At 43.3% G+C, this 25,621-nt stretch overlaps 1 protein-coding gene across 7 annotated transcripts in view; it reads right to left on the bottom strand.

Annotated features, from left to right (window-relative positions):
- Nucleotides 1-4,762: 4,762 nt before the first annotated feature.
- Max (MYC associated factor X) overlaps nucleotides 4,763-25,621 on the bottom strand; it is a 28,566-nt gene continuing 7,707 nt past the window's right edge. For 2 of the 7 annotated variants that reach the window (XM_042691817.1, XM_042691819.1), the window contains 3 exons: nucleotides 23,919-24,026; nucleotides 7,619-7,748; nucleotides 4,763-6,397 (listed from right to left, as the gene is read on the bottom strand). In XM_042691817.1, the coding sequence (XP_042547751.1) occupies nucleotides 6,210-6,397; nucleotides 7,619-7,748; nucleotides 23,919-24,026 (426 nt within the window). In that variant the 3' untranslated portion in view covers nucleotides 4,763-6,209. The other 5 variants (XM_042691818.1, XM_042691820.1, XM_042691822.1 and 2 more) reach the window with 4 other exon arrangements.

Here is a 25,621-nt window from a genome sequence, read left to right as displayed (position 1 = left end):
CCTCAGACCTCAGCCTCCTGATTAGTTAGGATTATAGGTATGAGCCACTGGTACCTGACTTTGCATGGCTCATTCCTGGTATTGGTCTCCTGCAGGGGCTAGCTTGTGGGGAGAAAGCACCTCTCTCTACTGGCCTGATCAAGTTTGCTTTTCTTGGCAGAAAGCTGAATCCCTGCCTATGTTCAGCATTGGCATGGAAACTTTTGGTATAGTTTCCTTAATATAAAATCCTTGATTCTGCTTCCCCCTCCCAATCCCTGATCTACTGGAGAAAAAAATAGAAAACATTAATAGTAGAGACTGTGCCAGATAATTTTGCCTAGAGAAGGCTACAGGTGTACAGGGACCCATCCCTGCAATGAACATACAGGCAAACAATCCTACCGGGGGCCTGGTTGTCACAGCAGGCCTGCTGGACAGCTGGCATCTAGCTCAGGGCTCAGGAGGAGACCTGTTCAGCTGGTTGTGAACTGTCCAGGGCCACCTGCTTGGCACACCTGTAAACACGCCCATCATGCAGTATGTGCACATGTGCCTGGGGTCCAATGAGCAGGCTTGTCTATCTCCACTTCACTCACAATAATGAATCCTCATAATGAAATTAATATTCTCTTTTAAGAGACTTGAGCCACTCTTTTGTGCTTGTTGAAATGTAAACATCACAGAGCACATCCCTTATTTTGAAACTCATTCGAAGGAAACCCGAATGGCTCTCTGCTAGTTTTATCAAAGGAACCACCTCTAATGCACGGTCACTTTAGTCAGGGCTATTTTAGGATGCTTTTGTAGGGATTTGGAGAAAAGCTTTTCTGGTTCAAACTTATTTCAGAGTGCCCAAGGGAGGCCTTTTGACTATCGGAGATTCCAAAACTCCACCCTCTTTTGTGAACATGTGTCTTAGGAGCCATGAAGTTTGGAACCTGTGATGGACATCAACAATTTCACCCATACCTCAGACCACCCCGTCTGGCCTATCCCATAAATACCTCTAAGTACTATTGTTCAGGGCAGTGGATTTGAGCCCAGGATTCTCCCATATTCTTGGCTGCAATGCTCACTATTTCAGGGATGGGCTTGTTATGTGGCAAGCGAGGACAAGCCTGGCTCAATACTACCACCAGATGGGCTGCAACCATGGTCCCAACGAGTCCTGTACAGAAACCAGGCTGACCCCAGGATGGCTCAATCTCTGCCGAGTGTGCACCCGGCACCAGACACTGCAGAAACACAAACTGAAACCAGAGCGAAGGACAGAAACTCAAACTGAAACAAGTGAAGGGCCGGGTGAAGGTATGTTAATGGTTAGTGGCTCTGACCCAGGTGGCCAGGATATATATCAATTTCCCAGGTCCATTTATTTCAAAAGGTAACACTTATGGCTCAAGCGCCTCCAGAAAGCAAGCAAAGCACATTTGTCTTTGGCCCTTAACATATGTTGCCTTTCACTTTCTCTGAAGGATCATCATGCACTAAACCTTGATATGTGAGCAGGATGGTGCTCATTCACTGCACATTTCAACAATACCCAGGCAGGACGAAGAACTTACTAAGTGCCAGGCAGAGTTCAAGCGTTTTTTTTACATATGCCTCTAAGCCTCACAATGCATATGGTGCCACTATTGGCCTTCTATTAGGGCTCAAAAACTGGGGCAGTCACCTCATAGGTAAAGGTTGTCACTGCCCTGCCAATCTGGACAGCCCTGGCCCCAGCACTGGTTCTGCAGCTCCTTCCTCAGCTGGGCTGCTGGGGAGTCCGGAGTGGCAGCAATTCAACCCTTACTGGTGACAGTATGCCTAGGTGCCCTACAAGTACAAGCAGGCTCAAGCCATTGGTGCCGGGCTAGAAAATATTTTTGTTCCTCCTCTTCACAGGGGGTGGGGACAGTGTTACTTCACTCATGCATTACAAAACCCCAGACATGTTTGACCATTCACCATCTAGCAGTACATATAGAGCGCAGCAAATCTTTTCCCTTCCTGGGACTCCAGGGGTTGTTGAGAACAGAGCTTGGGAACAGGCCTTAGATGCCCTTGCTCTGGCTGGATTACAAACCTGCCTGGCAACCAGAGGCAACCAGTGTAGCATGAGAACAGGTGTGCTGCCCGGGGCTTCTCTGGTGTGCACGAGAGGGGAGGGGGGAAGTTAGCCCTGTAAAGGCTTAAAGCCCCACCAGAGAAGGAACTACTCAGCAGCTTTCCGAGCTTCCTCCAAGTGCAGCTTTAAAGGAAACAGAGCTCAGTCCCACCTTGCAATTGAACTCAGCTTTTCTTTGCTGTCCCCAACAGCTTCCTTTAGTTCTTGGGTTATACTTTAGAGAGCCAAACCTGAGTGACATAAACTTGTTACACTGATTCCAACTGTTGGGTCAGAATGCTGTGTATCAAGAGGGGCGGAGCCCAGAAATCCTTGAAACAAGTTCTCTTCGACTGGTTAAACGTTTTTCTGCAGCTGGGGGCTGATGGGTGATGTCTATAATCCTACTCAGGAAACTGAGATCTGGAGATCAGCCTGGGCTGACAAATCCTTGAGACTTGTATCTCTGATTAACCAGCAAAAAGCTGGAAAACTGGCAAAGCACTAGCTGTGAACAAAAAAAGCTGACTGAAAATATGAGGCCCTGAGTTTTGAGTACATACCTACTCATTTGGGTTTTCTAATAGCAGCCAGAGCTCAGTGATGCTGGCGTGGCAGGCTGCGTGGTGCACCCACAGAACTTGCTCTACTGAGCTGGAGGATAGGGCAGCAGTGGGAAGCATTTGGGAAGTCCAAAGAGTCAGGCCTTACTCTGAGGCAGGTGCCCAGAAGCTAGTTTTTCCCATCCTGCAGTCAGCGTTGGTCACACACTAGCACCACAGTGGCTACTCACTCCTGAGGTTGAACACATGATCGGCATTCTCAGTCATTTCACACGTGTCTATCATTTTCCTCCTTGTATAGATGAAAGTATGGAGACTGAGTAGCTACTAAGTGACAGACAAGATTTTGAACCTAGGCAGTCCAACTTTAGAGCCCTGGAACAAAACAAACAGTATTGTTACAAACGTTAAGTTTGCCTTCTTTAGTCCTTGTTCAGGCTTCTATCTACTCAGCCTTGAACTCAGGGCCTGGGCTATCCCTGAGCTTTTTTTGCTCAAGGGGAGTGCTCCACTTCCTGCTTTTTTAGTAGTTTATTGGAGGTAAGAGTCTCACAAACTTTCCTACCCGGGCCAACTTTGAGCCATGATCCTCAGATCTCAGCCTCTTGAGCAGTTAGAATTATAGGTGGCAGCTACCAGCACCTGACTTCAGCTTTGTTCCTTTTTAAACTGCCCCAGCTGACAGCTCTTGAGCCTAGTTAATTCTTTACTGAAGCAGTAGCTGTTATATAATGGTATTAGCATACCACTTTAAATACTCTTGGCAAAGGTGGAACCATACTAAGTTCACCACAGTAAAAAAGAAGGTAGGAGTCCCTCAGTGACACTACAGCGGTGACATCTACAGCAGTGACATAGCAAATCAAGAGTGACATAGCAAATCAAGAGGTTACCTGGCTTTGTGCAGGAGACTGTCCACAGTAAAGGGAAAAAACCTGATTTCAGAGATAAACCATTGCTGTGAAGGCTAGAAGAGACCTGGCTGTGACTTTGATTTGTCCACTTCAGCAGAGTAGTCTGCAGCTCCTTTCCAGTGCAGGCACCTGCCAGAGTCAGCTCAAGTCAGGTGACTAGGTGCCCTCCACCTCCCCCCCCCCCCCAGGAGCCCAGCTTGCTATCATGCCTTGGAGCCTGGGGATTACTACATCTAGGAATAAACAGCTGCCTGCCCCCCACGCTTAGTTGTGCCTTCTGCTTTGCACCCCTGCCTGAATGCCTTGCTTCCTTCCTACACCTGGTACCTCTTCACCAACAGCAGGGCGCAGCTGAGCCCCAACATCCATCCTGAAGAAACCAACTATGTTTAACAGATTGTATTTATGGCTAGCCAGATTCAGAGATCACCAAGAAAACATTGACATAATAAGCAAGCTTTCTGATCTGAGGGACTGTGAAATTCCACGACTGCTCGTTATTCTACTGGCTTTCCTCTGTCTAGAAAATAACATCTTTGATATTTGACATCAGATGGATTGAAGCTGTGGTACCCTCTACCATTCTAAATCAAACAAGTTACCCGACTTTACTCCCTCCCTCTAGGAAAGCAGAATTTCCTGTGAGCTGGACAGGAAAATCAAAGCTGAGCAGTTCTAGCCAGAAACCTACTTTCTTTCTAAAGTCAACCTGGTTAAGTCTGGAGTTGGGTCCACAGATGAGTTAATCTGATCTTAGGCCTTCTTGACTTCCAGCTGGCCCTTGGCAGTTCTGCGGCATCTTCATTGGAACTCTCTAGAAACTGAAAGGTCCTGGTGAACACCAGACCCTCTACACTGGGCACTCACATTACCAGAACACAAACCACAGTTCTAGGCTGTCAATTCCTCTAAAGGCCATTTATTCAGCAGGAAGACGATTAACATTGTCAGAAGTTACTCCTATTCAAACCCTGGCAGTCTTTCTAATGAATAGGTCACCATTTCTCATTTACCTACACTTCCTCAGGCTGAGCTGAGCCCTCAAAACAGGCATAGTCAGAGCAGGTGACTATATTTGTTCCTTGCCCTGCAAGCCCCAGTAAAAAGACCTTTTTTGATCGTTCAGGATGCCACATAAGCCCAGAAGCTTCCAGAAGCCTCTTCCTTCAACTACCTTGGCCTTTTAGGGGCAAGAAGACACCACCACCAAGAAGGATAAAATAAGTTTTTATTTATAGTCTTATAGTAAAGGGGAAAGCCTTAACTTGCAAGACAGTTCTTCAGCAGTATGTACAACATACTTTTTATTTCCATGGAATGGAATCAAACACGGACTGAGACTACAGAGTATACACTAGAAAATCAGCGAATGCCAGGAACAGAGTAGGAAAAAGACAAAGAGTTGAGGCCTAGAGACACAAAACCCTTCACTGGGATCTGTTGACGGCAGCCAGAACCAGGGCTGGACCACACAGTGGAGACAGGTTCCAGGAGGAAAAAAGGACTCAGGGCGAGGGTGGGGATGGGACCGCACTCAGGTGCGGGTTTAGTACCAGGTAAATTGCTCTTGGTTATTTACATACAAAATCAGTTGGCTCTATTTCTTAGAAATACACACAAAAAGAAAGGAAGATTTGATAATTACTTTATGAATCTGTCGCTTTGCAATATCGACATCATCAGAAATAGGGACAATTCACTCAGATTCAAATTTCAGTAGCAGGAAATAAATATCAAAACATCATCACTGGCTCTCAATACAAAACTTCTACCCCACCCAAGTCCCTCCCGCCCCACCCCCAATAACCACCCCTACCACTCTCCGGAGGCTGCTGCTCCACTGCTGCTGTCTCCTGTACATACCACAAGTGTCACGTGGCCCTCCGTAAGGCTGGCACTGCAGCTTTAAACAGCTGGCTGAGAAGCAGGAATGAATCTGCACATCTTTCTCCACTTTCCTTTCACACCACCAACTTGTTTTTTGTGGTCCTGGGGCTTGAACTCAGGGCCTTGCACTTGCTAGCAGAGCACTCTACCACTTGAGCCAGGCCCCAGTCCCACCACAAACTTCCTTAAGGATCTGGTCTTTCGGCTGGAACGATAATAGCTTTCCAGAAAAAATAATCCTTATGAACGAGAGGGGGTGATTCTGATTATTCCAACCTGGTCATCTTCTCAAAAGTCGAGCCATTCACAGATTCACAAAGTCTATCAAACAGAGGTGGGGGGCGGGAGGGGGTAGGGCGAGGGAGGACTGGGAGGAGGCCTAGCAGGGTAGGCATCCCTCCAGGCAAGTGCCCAGAAGGGCTATAGGAGCTGGTAGGGTGGACAAGACACCATGTGCTCAGGTCCGGCCGGCTGTCTGTCCTCCACAGAAAAAGCTGCCAAGTTGGGGTGTTTTGGTTTAAAAATTCCTGGAGGGGACAGGGAATCCCTGAAGGGAATACATTTAGCGGGGAGGGGGGGAGGGGGAGGTGAAAATGGGGAAGGAGAACGAGAGTTGTTGTCCAAGAGCTTCTATGTAAAAATAAAAATTTAAAAAAAAAAAGAAAGAAAAAAAAGTCTCTTAAATGGTTCTGAGGGTTCTAATGAACTGAGAGGAGAACTGAGACGATGGAGGAGACAGACAGTTTTTATTGCTGGCCTGCTCCAGCGGCTTTAGCTGGCCTCCATCCGGAGTTTCTTCCTGCTTTGGGGCTCTTCAGGCTCCGACTCCGAGCTGGAGTCCGAGCCCCCATCGAAGGCAGAGATGGTGCTGCCCTTGGCGTTGGTGTAGAGGCTGTTGTCTGAGGAGGAGTAGTTGGTCTGCAGTTGAGCACTTGACCTTGCCTTCTCCAGTGCACGGACTAAAAGGCAACCAAGGGAGCATGTTACCACCTTCTGGAGACTCAGGAACAAACAAGACTCTGCTCAGGTCCAGCCTGTTCTTCCTAAGGGCTTGCTTGCTGGCCCCCAATGCTCAGGGTGACTCAGAAGTCACTCCCTTCTAGTGGCTGTTCCACTCGCACACTTCAATTCCCCCTTCTCTCTCCTTTCTTGGCTGGGCACACATGACCAGCGACTCTGCCATCCCACCCAACCCTGAAGAGAGAAGGCTTGTGATGTTCCCATCCTGCCACAGAAGTCCAGCACAGAGGATGGAGTGCGAGTTCCCTGTTGGATTCAGCAGTGCAATGACAAAGAAGAAGCCGGCCCAGCAATGCCCGGCTCCACCAGGTTATGAAAGTCTCACAACAGCCAGGAAGGATGACGTAAGATATACTGACCAAAGAGAAGTTTTGGTTCAAGATCCACTTGGAATGACAAGCTGGACACTTGGAAGTCAGTCACCAATGCGCACAAAATACCTGGACCTACTGACAGCCCCTACATGCAGGCTGCTCAGCCCATTCACCAACCCACTGATGCCACCCACGGCCCATCCCTTGGTTCAGCTCAGCTTGAGCCTAGGTCAACCCATTCATTTTATTTATTTCATTTGAGATGTTCTAACCCAGGTGATTACTTGCATTTCCTTTTACTTGCATCTTCCATGAGGGAGGAAGAGAAGTGAATTCCCCAGGAACAAAGAACTTGATCAGCTCTCGCTTTCTCCTGTGGTTGTAGGAAAAGGCGGGTGTGAGCATTGGAGAACAGCAGGGGCCTGGCCCATAGGCTGCCCTGAATGGACTACCATTGACAATGGGGAGGGCTCACTGTCCCTGAACACCTGGAGTTTCTGGTACTTACGCAGCACATTCCACTCCAAGGACTTCAAAGCTCTTTTCAGACACCTGATATCAGGTGAGACCCCTATTGCAGGCAGAGCACCTGAGCTCCGAGAAAGGGAGAAAGCAGGCCAGAAAAGACACACCACTGGATGTCCAACTCCCTAGCCTCCACCATCTCACTTGGTGGCTCAGAGATCCTTCCTCAAGAAGGCTCTAACACTCAACTACCCAGGCCAAAGAAGCAAATCCGAGGCTGTTTCTGAGGCACAGGACTGGCTCTGACTGCAGGCCCAGGTGAAAGCCCTGGCCTGGCCCGAGCACAGCAGGGCCAGTCGCCCTATGAGCTCAGCTGCTCACCTTGCTGCTCCAGAAGAGCGTTCTGCCGTTTGAGGTCATCAATATCTTGCTGGTGCGTGTGGTTTTTCCTTCTCATATACTGGATATACTCTGTGGCTTTGTCTAGGATTTGGGCCCGGGATGCCTGTTGCAATATGAGAAAAAAGCACAGGGGACAAAATAAAGACCAAGTGCGGAGAGCGGAGGAATCATGGCTTTCCACGGAGACAGCTTGAGGCTGGGTACAGTGGAGAGAGGAAATAATATGGCTAGCTATGGGCTTCTTTGTGCCAAAATGCCAAATGCTTCACAGAGCTTACCTGAGACACACAGCCGAGTTCCACTAGGAACCCAGGGTTCAGAGAAGTTCACTGGCTTATTCAAAACCACCAGTGGCAGAGCCTGGGTTCTGACTCTTGGCCCATCTGACTCCTCAACTTGGACTCCTCCCATCCCCTTTGGTTCTTTAGGTTGCTTTAAAGTCTTCAGCTTGGCTATGTCTGAAAATATCAAAATACTACTTAAGTGAGAGCTCTGGCTATTCACTCTCTGCTATGGCCTGCCTATAATCAACTGGTCCAATATGATGAGAGTATAATGTCAGCTGATGCTGGCTTGGATAGAAGTGGATACCGTGCTTTTCATTGAGATCTCACACTTCAGTCAGATCCTCAAACTTCTCTTGTGAAAGTGGTCAGTGATTGGTGTCAATACAGGAGGGGCATGAGACTGAGCCATCTCAGGAAGCAGCCACACCTCTACAATGGCTAGAGGCAGCCTATCACTAACCTGTCAAAGCAACAAATTAATAAGGCAATAAAATGGATGGCAGACTACTGGGCCCCCTAGAAGACATGCTCATCTGGGAGACTCCTTCCAGGCTGTAAACAGTTACTTTTGGCCAGGCAGCCAAATTGATAGAATGGTACAAAAAAAGCCCAAGGTAGGACCATTAGTAGCTAAACTGTGACATGTATGTCACACAGGCTTCTGAGAAGTAGTAGAAAAGTTCTGTGCCCATAGGGTAGTTTTTGGCAATTCTGTAACACAAGTGGTTCTAAACAACTGGGTCACAACAGTAGGAGAAAGACAAAAGAAAGCACCCACACTGAGATTAGCAAAACTAAGTTTACTTTTGTATTAAGTGCTAACAATCTCAAGTTACAGATCTCAGCGTGGGCTGACTATCAGAGAGGTATGCAAGGACTGAGTTTATTTAGCAGTCTTGGAAAGCACTAGTACTTCCAGGCTTATTCTTGTACCCTGAAGGCAAATTTTTCAACCAGAAAACATGTTCAAGCAATCATTTTTATCTGGCATGACTTATGTGCAAGGTACTGGGCAGACTACTGTGGGGAAACTATTAAAATACATTATTCTTAGCATATCTGCCCAGAAGCTTACTTGCTATCTAGTTAAGAAGATAAGTATTATCTACACATAATCACAGGCAGTGCTGACAGGTGTGGCAGGACTAGACCACTGCAGATTACAAAGGCCATGGGAAGATGGCCTTTGGCATGGGTGATTGATTCCTGTGTGCCAGGCACTGGCCCTGCTCTGTATCTGACACATTCGTGCATATACACATGAACCCTGCATTAGACCAATGAGGAATTTTAGGGAAAAGGTCATGCTAAACAGGGAGAGTAGTAGATTTAAGAAGTCAAGGAAGAAGTCCAGTGTTTCTTTAACTGGCGGTCTGTGTAGAAGGAACGAAGAAACATAACAACAAACACTTCAGATGCACTTCTGGCAAAGGGCTTTATTGGAGCTAATAATTTTTAAGTGATAAAATGGGTGTGAGTACATAATTAGAAAGAACTAAAATATCTTGCCTCTCTGGACACTAGAGGTGGAATTCAAACAGGCCAGTGGTGTTCAATAGGTCTGAGAAGCATGTTCTGCAAGGTTATTACTAGGCTTCAGTCCTACAGGCACTTCCTGCCCAGGGCTGTTCTTTCTCTGACTAGAAATTCTCTATGCCCCCACCTAGCCCTCATGACTACCCTCTTGACCACTGATATAACGACATCCATTTCACATCCCATCTATCTGTCTATATATAGTGGTGTTTGAACTCAGGGCCTTGTGCTTGCTAGGTAGGTGCTAGGTCCCTAGTCCACTTTGACTTATTTTGACTTGTTTCATTACTATTTTGAGCAGGGTCTCATTAGGCTGGCTTCCTGGCTGGCCTCCAAGTCAAGTTTCCTTGCCTTAATCTTCTAAGTACAGGACTTGTAAGTGTGTGCCAATCTTTCTTAAATGTCTTTTATTTGAGGGACAGTACTAAGGTTTCAACTGAGAATCTTGCTAATTTGACTATTTTAAAGCTATTTTTTAAATTAGTAGTTTCCAGAAGGCAATACTAGCTCTTATTTAACTACCTGGATGCATGTGGAATGAGGGAAGAAAAGCACAGTGTGAAACCAGAAAACACTTGCAAATGTTTTAGTAGGAGCTTGTAATAAATGACAGGTAGTAGCTGTCCATGTGCTCCCCGTTTCTCTGGCTAATTTATACATGAAACCATTCAATTATTATCAGGAAATGAAAAGTGAGCACAGCAAAACAGGCCAGAAAATGAAACAAGGTTCTGAGAGCAGTGGCAGTTTCTACTCCAGAGAAGTTTTTGGAGGCAGACAGAATTCAGATTCTCAAAATAGAGTGCTCAGGAACCAAGTCACCAAGAAGACTGGATTGGTATAAAGCCAGCACAAGGCCTCCAAAATACTAAACATAGTTCTTCCTCTATTTCCTGCTGAAAGTGTCCTTGATTACTGGCCCCTCAGCAACTCCAAGGACTGGTTCCGGGTAGGGGGCATGGCTCAAGTAGCAAAGTTCTTGACTAGCAAGCTCAAGGCACTGAGTTCAAATCCCAGTACTGAAAAAAAAAATGATGGTTCAGCTAACTTTATTTTGTCCTTCCTAAGACATTCCACAAGAATTAAAGTCCAATTAAAAAAATAACTAAATAAAACCCACATCTACTCTAGAGCAAAAGATGAAAAGTTAAATCTAGAAAATGCTAGATTAATCTGAATAGTGTCCTGTTCCAACATCTTTCCAAACCACACAAGACCATAGCCACAGAAATGTTAATAGGCCCATCCTTGTCTTTATGAGTTTATGTGTATAGTAAAGACTTCCAAGAACCATGGGGTTTATGACAGGGACTGTGGACCAACCCCAGACTTTTGGTTTCAATCTTCTGAAAGGCTCTCCCAGCCAGCTGAATAAATAATAATATTCCTATGAGACTGCTGACCAAATAGGAGCTAGCAAGCCACCTGTCCATAAATCAAGTATTGCCTGAAAAAAGACGGAAGACTCATTTTTTCCTGCTAGTTTCTAAGCAGAAGAGTTTGGACGCAGCCCTGAAGGTAGGGTAGACAGTGGCTGAAGAAGATGAATGACAAAGCAGCTGGGAGCTGGGCCTCCTATAAAACAGTGACAAGCTTCTCTCTGTGGGGGAACCACACAGCAGAACGCTGGGCAGCCATTTCTTGGTCTAAATCCATGCTTGCACTCAGAAATAATGATGGAGGCCAGATGCCAGTGGCTCATACCTGTAATGCTCATACCTGTAATCCTAGATACTTAGGAGGCTAAAATGTAAAGGATGGAAGCTTTTTTGCCTGAGCAAAAAAGTCCACAATACTCCATCTCCAAAACAACCAGCAGAAGCTGAGCTGGAGGCATAGTTCAAATGGTGGAGTGTCAACCTAGCATATGCTGGAGGCCGTGAGTTCAAGTTTAAACCCTAGTTCTTAAAAAAAAATGATGAAGATAACAAGGATCACAGCAGCTAACACTAAGGGCTTATTAAATACCATCATCCTAACCATACCCTTTGATATGCTCTTTTCTCTACTTTATAAATGAGGCACAGGTCTGTAACTTACCCAATGTCACATAACTTGAAGGAAGCACAGCCAGAATTTGAACCCAAGCCCATGAGACACCTGTATCTTGGGGACAGAGGCCACTTTAGAACTAAAGGGTTTAAAAAGATCAGAGCCAAGTGCCCATGGCTCACCCCTTTTATCCTAGCCACTCAGGAGGCTGAGATCTGAGGCTCATTATTAGAAGTCAGCCTGAGCAGGAAAGTCTTCAATTAGCAAAAAGCCAGAAGTAGAATTGCAGTTCAAATAGTACAGTATCAGCCTTAAGTGAAAAAGCTCAGTGCTCAGGCCTTGAATTCAAGCCTCAGTATCCCCCAACACACACACACACACACACACACACACACACGTGCACACATACATACACACACTAATGTGCATGCAAGTGAGCCACAAGCAAAGCAAATCTAGCTGAAAAGGAAGGAATGAAAAACAGTAGCTTGTATTAATAGCAGCATTGAGGGAAGACTGTTTTCATCTAAAGACAGGTAAGCCAGGCACCTGGGCTCACACCTGTATTCCTAGCTATTAGGGAGGCTAAGATCAGAATTCACAGTTTGAAACCAGCCTGGACAGGAAAATCCGTGGGACTCTGATCTCCAACAAATTACCAACAAAAAAGCTGGAAATGGAACTGTGACTGGCTCAAGAGGTACAACAATAGCTTTGAGCAAAAGAATCTGAAGGATAGTAGCACCCAGGCCCTAAATTCAAACCCCAAGACAGGCACCCCCGCCTCATACACACACAAAAGAGGTGAGAAGCAAACAGGCTCCAAACAGAAACGAACGGAGAGGCAAAGACTGAGGAGCGCCTGAGAAGATTGGCTGATCAAGCTGAGGGGAGGGAATGTCAGCTCCTGTGGTGCTGCTGGCTCCACCATCTCTTGGCAGCCGACAAGGGGAAAAATACAAGAGAAAATGGAGAAGATTCGGGGGTGTGGCAGTGGGTCCCTACTTCTACTGTTTGTAATGCCGTGGCTGGCCAGAAAGGAAGGCAAGGTCAGGTCAGTTCACCTTCCAGAGGCACTGCTTTCTCAGAACTCAGCTTCTAGAAGAGTCCAACTCCCCAATCCAGTGCCACAGCGAGAATCTACACATTTCCAAAAAAGGCTCAGCCCCCAAAGAGTTTAATTCTAGTAAGAACTTTTTTTTTTTTAAGTCTTGGGGCTCAAACTCAAGGCCTGGGTGCTGTCACTTAGCTTTATGTTCTAGGCTAGTGCTTTACAACTTGAGCCATAATTCTACTTCCAACTTTTAGTTAGTCTCATGGACTTTTCCGACTTTTCTGCCCAACAGCCTTCTGTGTTTCTCAGAACTCAGCCTCCTGAATAAGCTATCGGTATCCAGCGCAAATCAGAACTTTTTAGGGCCTAAAAAGATTCCTCAAGTTCATTAATACAGATGTTTGGGGGATCATCCAAGTTAAGTCCTACCTAAAGCAGTGATGCGCAAAGCTTTAAGATATAATACAAGAGCTCTACATTTCTGGACTTGTAGATCTTATTAGAGAAACTTAGATTTGTGTAAAAAGCAAATTTGTTTTTAGGAAGAAGGTGAGGAGAGGTGACACTGAGAACAGTGGTCTACATCATTAACAGTAGGAACATTATTGCCCTCCTTTGAGAATTTCCTAATAACCTGAAAAGTAATTATCTTAGCTGTATTTATTCCTTTTTTCCTCCATTATCAAAAATAGATCCTAGCTGGGCATAGTGGCTTATTCCTATTATGCAAGCACTCCAGAGTAAAAGCAGAAGGTTCCAGAGCTAAAGGCTAGCCTGGGCTATAAACAAGATCCTATCTGACAACAACAACAACAACAACCAGCTCATACTGGTTCAGTTGTCTTGTTCCTTTAATTAAAAGAGAGGTAACTTACTGCCCAACTTGCTAACTATGATGCTGTATTTGCTTTTCTGGGGGAGGGAGGATACTGGGCAGTGCTGGGGGGTCAAGTTCAGAGTGCTACACATGATGGGCAAGCACTCTAGCACTAACCTACATCAACAGCCCTTGTGCTTTTGAGACAGTTTCCCTGCGCAGCTCAGACTGATCTTGAATTCATCACGATACTCTTGTTTCCACTCTCCAAGTGCTAGGATTGCAGGTGAGTTCCACCATACCTGGTTCCTATTTTAAATGTTTTTTGTTTATTTTTTTTAATTTAGAAACTCAGAAAATAATTTTCTACAAGCAGTTACACATACTAAGGTAAAAGGAGGGTTGGAAAAGCTGAAAAAAGCCATCTTCTAAAAGTAAAAATGACATCTGCACAACAAATTGGGTTAATATTATAAAATACTTTAATCAGAAATGGAATTCCACCAATACTAGGGAGAGAGATGGGAAGGCTGTGAGGTTTCTAAAGGCCTTTTGCTTCTGCTTCTAGGCCCTCGGCTTACCTGGCTAGGAAAAGGCAGTTACCGGGCCCTGCAAAGAGCTTAAAGACAGGAGCCAACATTTAAGGGTCAAAATCACTTCCAAACCTTGCATTTTTTTTCCTCTGGTTGTTGGAAGTCTGAGACGAAGGTGTGGCACTTCCCCAACAAACTTTGTGAAAGGCCAGAGCACAGAGTTCCCAGAGAGGAAAAAACACTAATAAGTAAACACATAACCAAGTATCTGCTCTCATAACTAATACAAAAAAAATACTTATTATCTTTTACCTGCTAAATTAGCTACCTTCTTAAAATGTACAAGCCATGGCTCAAATGGATGAGTACCTATCATTTAGCAAGTGCAACACTCTGAGTTCAAAATCTAGTACTGCCAGGTGCCAGTGGCACACACCTATAATCCTAGCTACTCAGGAGGCTAAGATCTGAGGATAGTGGTTCAAAGCCAGCCCAGGCAGGAAAAGTCCATGAGACTCTTATCTCCAATTAACCACCAGAAAACTGGAAGTGGTGCTGTGGCTCAAGTGACAGAGTGCTTTCCTTGAGCTGAAGAGCTTAAGGACAGCACCCAGGCCCAGAGTTCAAGCTCCACAACCAACAAAAACAAAAACAAAATTTAGTATTGGAATTTACTTGGAAAAGAAACGAAGATGGGCACAGTGGCTCAAGCCTGAAATCCTCCTACTTAGGAGGTAAACAGGGGATTGAGGTTAGAGGTCAGCCAGGCAACAAAAAAAAAATTTTTTTTTTGGGGTCCTGTCATGGGGCCTGAACTCTGGGCCTGGGCGCTGTCCCTCAGCTCTTCAGCTCAAGGCTAGCACTCTACCACTTGAGCCACAGCGCCACTTCCGGCTTTTTTATTTTTGCTTATGTGGTGCTGAGGAATCAAACCCAGGGCCTCAGGCATGCAAAGCAAGCGCTCTACCACCGAGCCACCTTCCCAGCCCCCAACAAAACTTTTTAAGACTCCTGTGTTAACCAATTGCTGGGCATGATGGAGTATGCCTGTTAACCCAGAAACAAGGATGCACCAATAGAAGGACTGCAGGACAGGCCAGCAGAGAATAAAGCAAGAACCTATCTTGAAAACAGCTAGCACAGAAAAGGTTGACCGTGCTCAATGCTAGAGAACCTGCTTTGTAAGCATCAGTTCAAGTTCCTAGATTCGATCTCCAGTCCTATTAAAAAATAAAAATAAGAGGCTATGGCAACAATCCTCTTAAAAAGCATATTGACAATCTTAGAAAGGCAAAATCATGGTTCAAAATAAACCAGGAAATAGGCTTTTGAAGGAAGGGGAATAAGGGAAGAGGGGAGAAGGGGGTGGGGAGAATATAGACAGAATTCAATGTTCATCTTATAAAATTAAGAAAAGTGAGGGGAAAGTAGGTTGAGAGAGATAGGAATGTTGAATAAAAGAGTGATCTTGATCAGGCTGCACTGTACTCACAAACTGCTTTGTTGAATGGCAACTCCTGTGTACAACTACTTAAAGATAATACAAATTTTAAAAAATGCTTAGGAAAAAAATTATGACAAGACACAGCACAAACCTTGGCTTAATAAAAAGCCAGCTTCAGAGAAAGGATTCTAGCTCTGAAAATGGCCAGAATCACTAAGCCATCATTTAATTCCACAAATGAAATATAATAGCAGCTTTCTGAAGAAAAATGAGAGGCAAGCTTCTTGACAGTTTAATGTGGTGCCCAATTTCAGTCATATTAAAGTGGAGGGTGAAAGAGGAAAGTACCTAGAACTGTACTATCCAATATGGTCCGTAAAAGCCACATGGCTAATAAACACTTGAAATGTGACTATTTTGAACTGAGGTGGAGCACAGTAATACAACACATACTGGATTATTAAGACAGAGCAACAAGTCAGATTATGAGAACAATGAGGGAGAAATGTTTTAACACAAAATAAAACATTGACTTAAAAAAAAGAGTGCAACAAAAATAGTCTAACTCATTAGTAATTAGTAAGCAGTTATAATATTCAAATCATACTTACTTTAAAGTACTTGGTTAAATACAGCTAAAGTTAATACAATTAAATTACAAATACAATTAAAATTAATTTTACCTTTTGCTTTTTATTAATAGCATCTTATGTCTACTGGGCAGTGGTTTTCATAGTATCTTAGGACAGAGAGTAGTTGTCATTGTATTAGAGTAACAGTAAGATGTGTTTTTTTCACAAGATTTTGTAATTTTGCTTAAGGGAGGCAAGTAAGGAGACTGAGAGAAGGAAAGGAAAAGGAAAGAAAGGAAGGAAAACAATGCTAAAGGGAAAGTCTAGTCATCTGTTATTTCAAATCTCAAGAGGCAAAACTTGTCTTCTGTCTCTGCAGTCCTTCTCAGGGAGTAAAAAAATCTCAGGGCTGGGAAGGTGGCTCAGTGGTAGAGTGCTTGCCTTGCATGCATGAGGCCCTGGGTTCAATTCCTCAGTACCACGTAAGCAGAAAAAACCATAAGTGGCGTTGTACTCAAGTAGTAGAGTGCTAGCCTTGAGCTGAAGAGCTGGGGGACAGCGCTCAGGCCTAGAGTTCATCTATCTCAGCTCCAGTAAAGGAATAACCAGCCAGCTGTCTGCACTATAGGCCCATCACCCTCAGTCAACAGTCAATCACAAAAATAAAGACGACACTAGAGGATCCACAAAAGTCCATGGATTAGGGCCCAAGGTTCTAAGGAAAGGGAAGTGTTTGAAGTGGGCTTTAGGAAGGGTCAGAGAAACAGGAAATAAGGGTTAGAACAGGGAGCCCCCGTCCCCAGCAGTCTATTCAATATCTCTTAGGGCATGGAGTTGGACCTTGAGGAAATATATCAGATAAACTAGTGACATCTTGGGCAAACAGAAGATGGCTGCCCAACTGCGCAAATTAGGTGCCTTAGAGAACACTGAATAATGTCAGTCCTTTATTGGATGGTCAATAAAATGCCCTTGAAGGTTGAAAACACAAGTTTTTAAAGAATTTAATAGGACTGGAGGTGAGGCTCAAGTGGCATAATGCCAGCTAGGAACAAGAACAAGAAAGCTTAAGCAACAACAACAAACAAACAAAAGATCAAGAAATATAAGCAAGCTCAAGGCCCTAACTAAATTCAAACCCCAGTAACAGGAAAAAAAGAAAGAAAATAATAAATTTACAGTCAGTGAGCCTGGACTTAAGGAAGAATAAGGCAACAATTTAAGATTTAGAAAATTTAAGCAGACAAGAATCACTTGAATTGGAGTTTGGTTTAATGAATAATGAGGTAAAATGGGTAGTGTTATGGTGTATATGTATACTTCATTTTAAAAGACATAGCTCCAGCAGCCAGTCATGATGTAGACACATGTGGATGAATAAATAACTGCCTGCTTTACAAGCATCCACAAGAACATAAACCTACGTTGTAGCCAGGGCACTTCTCTCCTCAGCTTAATAAATCTCTATTTTCCCCCTTACTATGTGTCAGGCAGTGAAGGAAGAAAATGACCTTATGTGACAGGCTCTCTGCTTTCATGTTACTTGTTATGGGCTATGTGGGTACCCATCATCAGAGAATCACAAGCATAGGTAGGAATATACTAGGTTAAACACTATGAGAATATTTAACCTTAAGCATCATCACATTGCCTGACACAAGGGAACTATTTGGTTTCAGTATCTACCTGACTAGTTAAGGGAATCAGACTTCAAGGAAAACAAAACTGAGATTAGCTCAGTGTTTTAGACTTCCTTGTTCATGCATTATTGTTCACTGTTGGCAGAATCCTCTTTCTGAAAGAGACCCTCAAGAGTAGACACCTACTCTACTAAGGCTTAAAACCTCTACAGCAGTCACTGGGCTCTCAATTGCACAGATGAGCACAGAAAGTTGGTCGCTGTTGTCTATTTTAAAGGGCCAAGCAAGCCATTGTTCCTCAGTTCTTTCCATCCACAATCATGGAATGAAAACCTGCCACATGCCAGGAGGTCTGTAATGGAAACTGACAGGGGTAATGCCCTCGTATCTTCACACCAAAATCAAGAAATTGTGAACCAAATAGTGTCTAGGAAAGTACAGTATGGAATGTTTAACTTAAAATAAATTTACATAAATACATAATATATAAAATATTTATATATATAGGTAAGCCTAATGCCAGTGACTCACACTTGTAATCCTAGCTACTCAGGAGGCTGAGATCTGGGGATCTCGGTCCAAAGCCAGGCAGGTCAGGAAAGGAAAGTCCATGAGACTCTTTATCTCCAATAAACCAATCAGAAAACCAGAAGTGTCGCTGTAGCTCAAGTGGTAGAGCACTAGCCTTGAGCCTAAGAGCTGAGGGACAACGCCCAGTCCGAGGCCCAGAGTTCAAGTCCCACGAATGACAAAAATAAACAAATAGATAATAAATACATAAACAGAATTTACATAAATTTTAAATTAAAAATTGCATTTTTAAACTTCTATTGAGGTTATATTCTTTTCCACATAGCTCTATTCAGAAGGAAATACAGAGCTTAGCTGGAGGCAGCTACACACACACACGCACACACGCACACACACACGCACACACACACGCGCGCACACACACGCGCACACACACGCGCACACACACACGCACATGCACGCAAACAAACATTTAGGGAGAGACTTTAAAGATGATAAGTTACTATAAACTGTGGTATGTATCTGCTAAAGGCAATGGTGAAAGTAACTTTCTATTACTAATATTAAACCATGATAAAGGAACAAGATTGGATACAATCATTTTCTTTTCTTTTTTTTTTGGTCGGTCGTGGGGCTTGAAGGGGCTTGAACTCGGAGCTTGGGTGCTGTCCCTCAGCTTTTCAGCTCAAGGCCAGTGCTCTACCGCTTGAGCCACAGTGGTTTTCTAGTGGTTTATTGGAGATAAGAGTCTCATGGAGGGCTGGGAAGTTGGCTCAGTGGTATAGTGCTTGCCTTGCATGCATGAGGCTCTGGGTTCGATTCCTCAGCACCACATAAGCAAAAAAGAAAAAAGCCGAAAGTGGCGCTGTGGCTCAAGTGGTAGAGCACTAGCCTTGAGCTGAAGAGCTGAGGGACAGCGCCCAGGCCCAAAGTTCAGGCCCCACGACCGGACCCCCCCCCCCCCAAAAAAAAGCCTCATGGACTTTCCTGCCCAGGCTGGCTTCGAACCGCGATCCTCAGATCTCAGCCTCCTGAATAGCTAGGATTACAGGCGTAAGCCACTGGCGCCCGTCCTTCATTTTGTCTTCTGTACTTCAACTATAGGGTGGAAAGCAGCATTCCACTTCTATGTAAAGGAAGACAGGCTGTCCACTAGGTCTTAACCTCCACATAAACATGGTGCCAGTAAACCACTGAGCTTCACAGCACCCAAAGGAACTCCTTAAAACAAAGAATAACTTCCACTCAAGAAAAGTACCATTTCCCTATAAGATGAGACCAAGCCAGGCATGGTTGCCCATTCGTGTAATCTCAGCACTCAGGAGGCTGAGGCCTGGCTGTAAGTTAGAAGCCAACCTGTGCTACACAGTAAGCTCCTGACTTAAAACAAAACACCAACCGAGCCAGACATTACTGGCTCCTGCCTAATAATCTTCAGAAGGCTGAGATCTAAAGACTGCAATTTGAACCCAGCCAAGGAAGACAAACTTCGAAGGCAAAAAACAAGAATTGGAAGTACTGCTCAAGTGGTATAACACAGTTACTGGGGAAGTGGGGAATTGAGTAAAAGCCTTAAGTTCAAGCCCAAATAATACTGGAAACAAGAAAAACAAAAAAAGAGAAAAGAGAGGAACCACAGTTCATCTTACTTAACTCTGTTTCTCTAGTTGATTGGCTAATAGTTTCTAATTCTATCCCATCTTTTCCTATAACACAAATGACTTGAAATAGGCCTCAAAAGGAAAATTTAAATGGACCACCAACTGATTGTAGTTATACATTTCCTGGTGCTGACACTATGTGGACTCACAAAGAATCCATAGATTTGATATGACTCTTAATTGAACATTTCAATGTAACCTACATATGCCACTTCAGAGAGTATTTTTCTAGAAGTTGTGGCAGGACATACTGCCAAGATTACTGGCTCTGAGGGAAAGTCTCAAGACAATGACAACATGTATTCAAATAAGATTTAAACCATTCTTAAATTGTTTACCTTAAGTATGGAAAAGTTGGAATTTGGCAAGTCTTGAGTTCTAGCCCGTTCTATTACAAAGTCTGTTAAAACCTTGAGATTGGGACTGGGAAGGTGCCTTAGTCGTAGAATGCTTGCCTAGTATGCATGTAGGCCTGGGTTCAATTACTGAGTACCATATGAACAGAAAAAGCCAGAAATGATGCTATGGCTCAGGTGGTAGTGCTGGCCTTGAGCAAAAAGAAGCTCAGGGGCAGTGCCTAGACCCTGAGTTCAAGCCCCAGGACTGGCAAAAAAAAAAAAAACCCAAAAAAATAACCTTGAGCTTTTTCTTCATCTAACAATGATAATGGCAGGTGCAGCAGCAGTATCAATAGTCTAATACCTCAAAGAGCCTCACATGGATTTAATTTACCTATGTTACAGGTATTAAGTTACTTTTTTCTTAAAACGTGAACATTCTACCCCTCACCCCAACACACACACACATATTTGTAGGCAGCAGAAATGCAGAAAACAAAATATAGAATTTGTATTTCAAACTTCTTTTTCCTGGTCAGGCCTAGTGGTGCCTAATGGTATAATCCCAGAATCTAGGAGGCTGAGGAAGGAGAACTGAGTTCTAGTCCAGCTTGAGCTACATAGTGAGACGGCCTAAAAACAAAGAAAAAGGAAACAAGGTACAGTTTAGTAGTACACATCTCTAACCTCAGCACTTGGGAAGTTGAGGCAAGAGGATCCTGAGTTCAAGGCCAGTCTGCTTCATAATGAGAACCTGTCTTAAACAATTAAAAAAAAAAATCTTTTGCTTTCTCTTCTCTCTCTCCCTCCCTCTCTTTCTCAACACAAGTAACCCTTATTCTTGGTTAGGAATGTATTCAATCAATAGTAATTTCTTTTAAAAATAGTAATTTCTCTTCAAAATAATAAAAGGCTTGGGCATATATGACAAATAATTCAAATGTTAAGTGAAAAGTTACTGGGAAAATAAAGATACTCAAATCAAAGGATCAGAAGACTCTGATCAAAGATTTTCAAGAATCTGAGCTAACCTCTCCAAAACTCACAGTAAAATAGTCATTGCATGCCTATTTACATAATTTCTCCACCTTAATTACTGCAGTCCAAATCAAGACTGAGTCAATTTCCTTTGATTCAAACATCACATTAAAAAAAAAAATTGCAACGTTTAGTGAGAAAATCACGTTGAAGACCAAAGGATTCTGTTAGAGTCACTGTACCTGTGAACTGGCTGGCAGACAAAAAGAATAATAAAGGTCATGATCTTTCTATAGGAAGAGACTAGATTGAACCAAAACTAATAGCGCACAGAACACAATTCTGCAACTTGAGTGGCATCCAGTAAAGTTGGCTATACGAAGTCTAGTTCCCCTATAAAGCACCTACTACCGTAATCTCAGCTGCTAGCCTCTTTGGTCTCTCAGTTTCTCTACTGGCCCAGGAGTTCTCTCCAGATTCTGCCTTAGGGCTTCCATTCTAGGCCTTCCTTCTGCCTAGAATGCTCAAAATGAATGGTTCTTTCCTTCACTTACTTCAGATCTACTCAAAGGCCATTGTGCTAGTGAGATTTGTCTGCCCTAATTACAAGCCTTTATATTCCCAGTTTAATTTTCCTCCATAGCACTTACCTGACATAGTATTTGTATTATAATGATCACTTCACTTTCTACCATTTTGTCATTAGCAAGATGGCTTGGTTTACTGCTGTATTCCTAATATCTAGGACAGTATCTGGCATATTGTAGACTCTCAGTAGTACTGCTGAATGGAGTGAGTAGATAGTCACACAAATGATCTACTATTCCATTTGTAAGGCTTCCAAATTCAAAACTTCAATTTCCTTTAAGAAACAGGATGTAGGATAAGGAGATTATGAAGACTTAAGGTTATGGCAATGTACAACAGTATCTGTGGTCTATGACTCCTTCATAGTTTCAAAAATTTAATGCCTGAGTCACTTGACTGCTTGTTATAAATATAGTATCCCCAAGTCTACCTTCAGAAAGTGGGTTTGATGATTTCTCTGTGAGTGGTCCATAGCCCACCCTATGAGAAAGAAGTACTTAGGACCCCTCCTGGGTAAATGTAAGGTGTTGTCTACATAGCTCATTAAAATGATGCTATGGGTAAGCACTCTCTTATCAACAGTGCATAAATGCAGAAGATAATCCTTTGCACATACAAATGTTTGACAAAAGGGTGGGTCTCTCTGTCATAAAGATGTCCTGTTGTATCCAGGAATGTTGTTATTCCAGGTAAGTACCTTGGTTCAAGACCATTAAAGAAGGTCCCTACTCAGTAAGCTTAACCTATGGCAGATTCTGGTTTTGCAATACTAGGTATCCACATGGCCTGTTTTGTTTTTCATAAAAGTCAGATCTACCCCACCTTTAATGAAGCATAAAGCACATGATTTGTCATAATACAAAACAAAATGAATCATAATGGTTCCAAATCTGATCTCTAATAATATAAGCAAATTCAGGACTCCTACCACAGACCTAAATCAGGAAAGTCAATCCAATCAAAAGTACAGAACAAAGGTTGTTTTTAATCAAGTGGTTGTTTCTTTTTCTTTCTGTGGTGCTAAGGATTAACCACAGGGCCGTGCACATGCTAAGCAAACATTTTACTTCTGAGCTATACACCTCTAGCCCCAAATAGCCAATTCCTTGAACACTGGATCACTGACTCAGGAAAAAACTGAGGTCTTTTTTCTAGTTTGCCACTTACTCTACAGAAGGGCTGCAGAGAGCAGCTAGCTACACATTGTGTCAAGATGGAATTAACTGTGCAAACAGATGTTTTCTCCAAATTCCAAGGAGTGACCCTAACCCATAGGCTTTTGCTCAAAGCTTCTGTTTTTCACATGAAGAAACGGCTGGTGGCCACCCCTCCAGGGAAAATGATAGCTTCTGAAGGGGCGCCCCTAGTGTGGGATGGGAGTGAGGAAGTAACTGTTTTTCCTTCTATAAAAACACAGATAAATGAACATATCTTTTTATTCAAGTCTTTTGTTCCAAAACTTAAAATATGCTCTTTACAGATCTTGGAAAGAACAGCTGGAAAAAAAAATCACTGTTGCCCAGGCAGGTTCACAGACATGCCTGGAAGCACACTTGCAGCTAAGTACTATCCTTGAACTGCATGAAAGAAATTCCCATGGAGGTCTAGGGAACCAATACTGTGAACCTTTTTTTCCTTTGTGATACACTAAGGTTTGAACCTAGGGCGTCCTGCTTATAGGCCAGACATTCTACCTCTTAAGCCAGGCTCATAAGCCCCAATTCCCTTTTTTTCTTTTCTGTTTTCTGTTATTGGAGCTTGAACTCAGGGGCCGAGACTCTTTGGCTTATTTTCAGCTGATGTGCTACCACTTGAGCCATACCTTCAGCCTGGCTTTTTGTTGGTTAATTGGACATGGAATCTTAGACTTTTCTGCCCAGGATGGATCTGAACTACAGACCTCCAGGTCTTAGCCTTCTAAGTAGCTCAAATTATAGGCACTGCAACAAGCAGATTTAATCTTTAGTGTGATTCTAAACTAATTATGAGGTCAGCTTTGTATTACAGACTATATTTATAATAATGATAATTTCTTGAATGAATCATTACATATTATCTCCAATTTTGAAAGACCACTCTTACTGATAACTTACAAACAGCTCCATTACAACTTACATATTTTTTTGCTAAGAACAAGAGCAAATAATGTGTAATGATTTTTCAAATAATCAAAAAATAAGGGAGTCATAGCACTTAAATATCCCTAACTATATTTATTTCCATATTTATTTTTATATTTATTTATTGCACTGCTATTATTACAAGTTTCAAGCTAGTATTGGTCAATCATCTTTCTCAAAAAACTCACCTTCTCTCCTTGGAGTGATGGGACAGAGTCCCGCAAACTGTGAAAGCTGTCTTTGATATGGTCCCTACGTTTTCGTTCCAGTGCATTATGATGAGCTCGTTTGTCAGCCTACAAGAATGGGAAAAAGAGCACATTAGAAATGTCACTCCTTATATACCTTATATTTGGTACGAGGTAGATGGGGGTACAGCCTGGAAGTATATGGTGTCAGCGCTGTCCCTGGTGAGTGTACTAGGAAGATTTGTCAAGCGAGGTAGACAGTTAGGAGTCTCCAGAATTAGGCTGCTAAAGGGGAAAAAGGGGTGAGCAAGGCTTGCGACAGACAGGAACATCCAAAGTAGCTCGATGCATCCAGCTCATGCATAAGTAAAATCATCGTTATTCATGGGGACAAAGTACGACTCTCCTCCAACAGTGTCCCCCAATTTATATGGCAGATACCCACAAGTCATGTTTGGGAAGTGACTAAAGAAAGCTCCAGTGGGCCCTTTTCTAAGATGGGCTCACCCTACTCCAAGACTGGGGGGAATGTTCAGGGAACAGTTGAGGCACTCGTATAGTGCTTCGCTCCAAATGAAACCCAGAGGTTCAGCTGTGGTTTCTCACTTGCTTAAAGACACTAGTATAATCTCATTAAAGCAAACAGAAAACCTCTAGAAAACCCCAAAACACAAAACCCTCTTGAATCTGAAATCCTCACAGAGCTGCTAGAGATGTCAATTGCATTCAGACTTCTTTTTTGAAAGCAAATCCAAGGCACGATCTGCTAAAGGCTTCCCATCACAAGAGCAAGACAGAAGGGCAGTTCTTAGACAGCAGGTCTATAAACACACACTGAGTAAATTCCCTAAGGCACATGTACCAGGTCAGGCTAATTTGGCAGTTTTTAAAATACCTAGCCAATCTTTAACTTGTTCTGTCTGGAGTCACAAAGAACAATGAGCTGGACAAAGACTGTCAATAAGTCAAAAGGGTAAAGGTAGCCAGGGACAAGTTCCCTCATAATAACAATGTTGCCTCTCAAGACTCCAAGCACTTTATTCAAAGCAAGAGCTTTACCACACCTATACTCTAGGAATTACAGAAAATCTTCTTTAGGAATCTACTTTGACTATTCCATAATGCACTGAGCTAGTCATATCCATAAAGTAAGGTAGCTTTAATCTACCAAGATAGTGCCATGAATTTTAAAAATGAAGCAACAAGAGTAAATAACTTGGCTGAGTACAAGAACAATGCCACCACCAACAAATGCATGTTACTAGACAAGATGTACACACAAAAATCCATGAAGAATTGTAAGAATGAAAGGATATGAAATTCTATTATTTAATTTAAAAAGTTTAAGCCTGGAATGTAGTGCATGCCTGTAGGCTGAAGCAGGAGGACAGCCTGGGTTATATGGTAAGACCCTATATCAAAGAAAAAAGATGTCTAAGTCACTCCAGATGAAAGAAGAGTCAGAAACAGCTGTGGTCATCTCATCCACAACTCTGTTGAATGGACATATGGTTCCCATCATGGAGAAGGTAAGAGCAGTCTAAAGCTGTCCCATGTGAAGTCTGAGTTCACTGTAAAGTGAGTATTTTACCAACTATAGTGATACATTAAATCAAGTCGTACAAGGAATCTAATGGGACAATCAAATTTGGAGTATCAGAGAACCTGAAGCTAGAGGTAGGAACTCCACATCATATAACACT

Source organism: Dipodomys spectabilis, unplaced genomic scaffold (genome assembly GCF_019054845.1).
Source record: "Dipodomys spectabilis isolate Male_0828 unplaced genomic scaffold, ASM1905484v1 ptg000146l, whole genome shotgun sequence".
In the NCBI taxonomy this organism is placed as follows: Eukaryota; Metazoa; Chordata; class Mammalia; order Rodentia; family Heteromyidae; genus Dipodomys; species Dipodomys spectabilis.
This window is presented reverse-complemented; position numbering and strand designations above follow the sequence as displayed.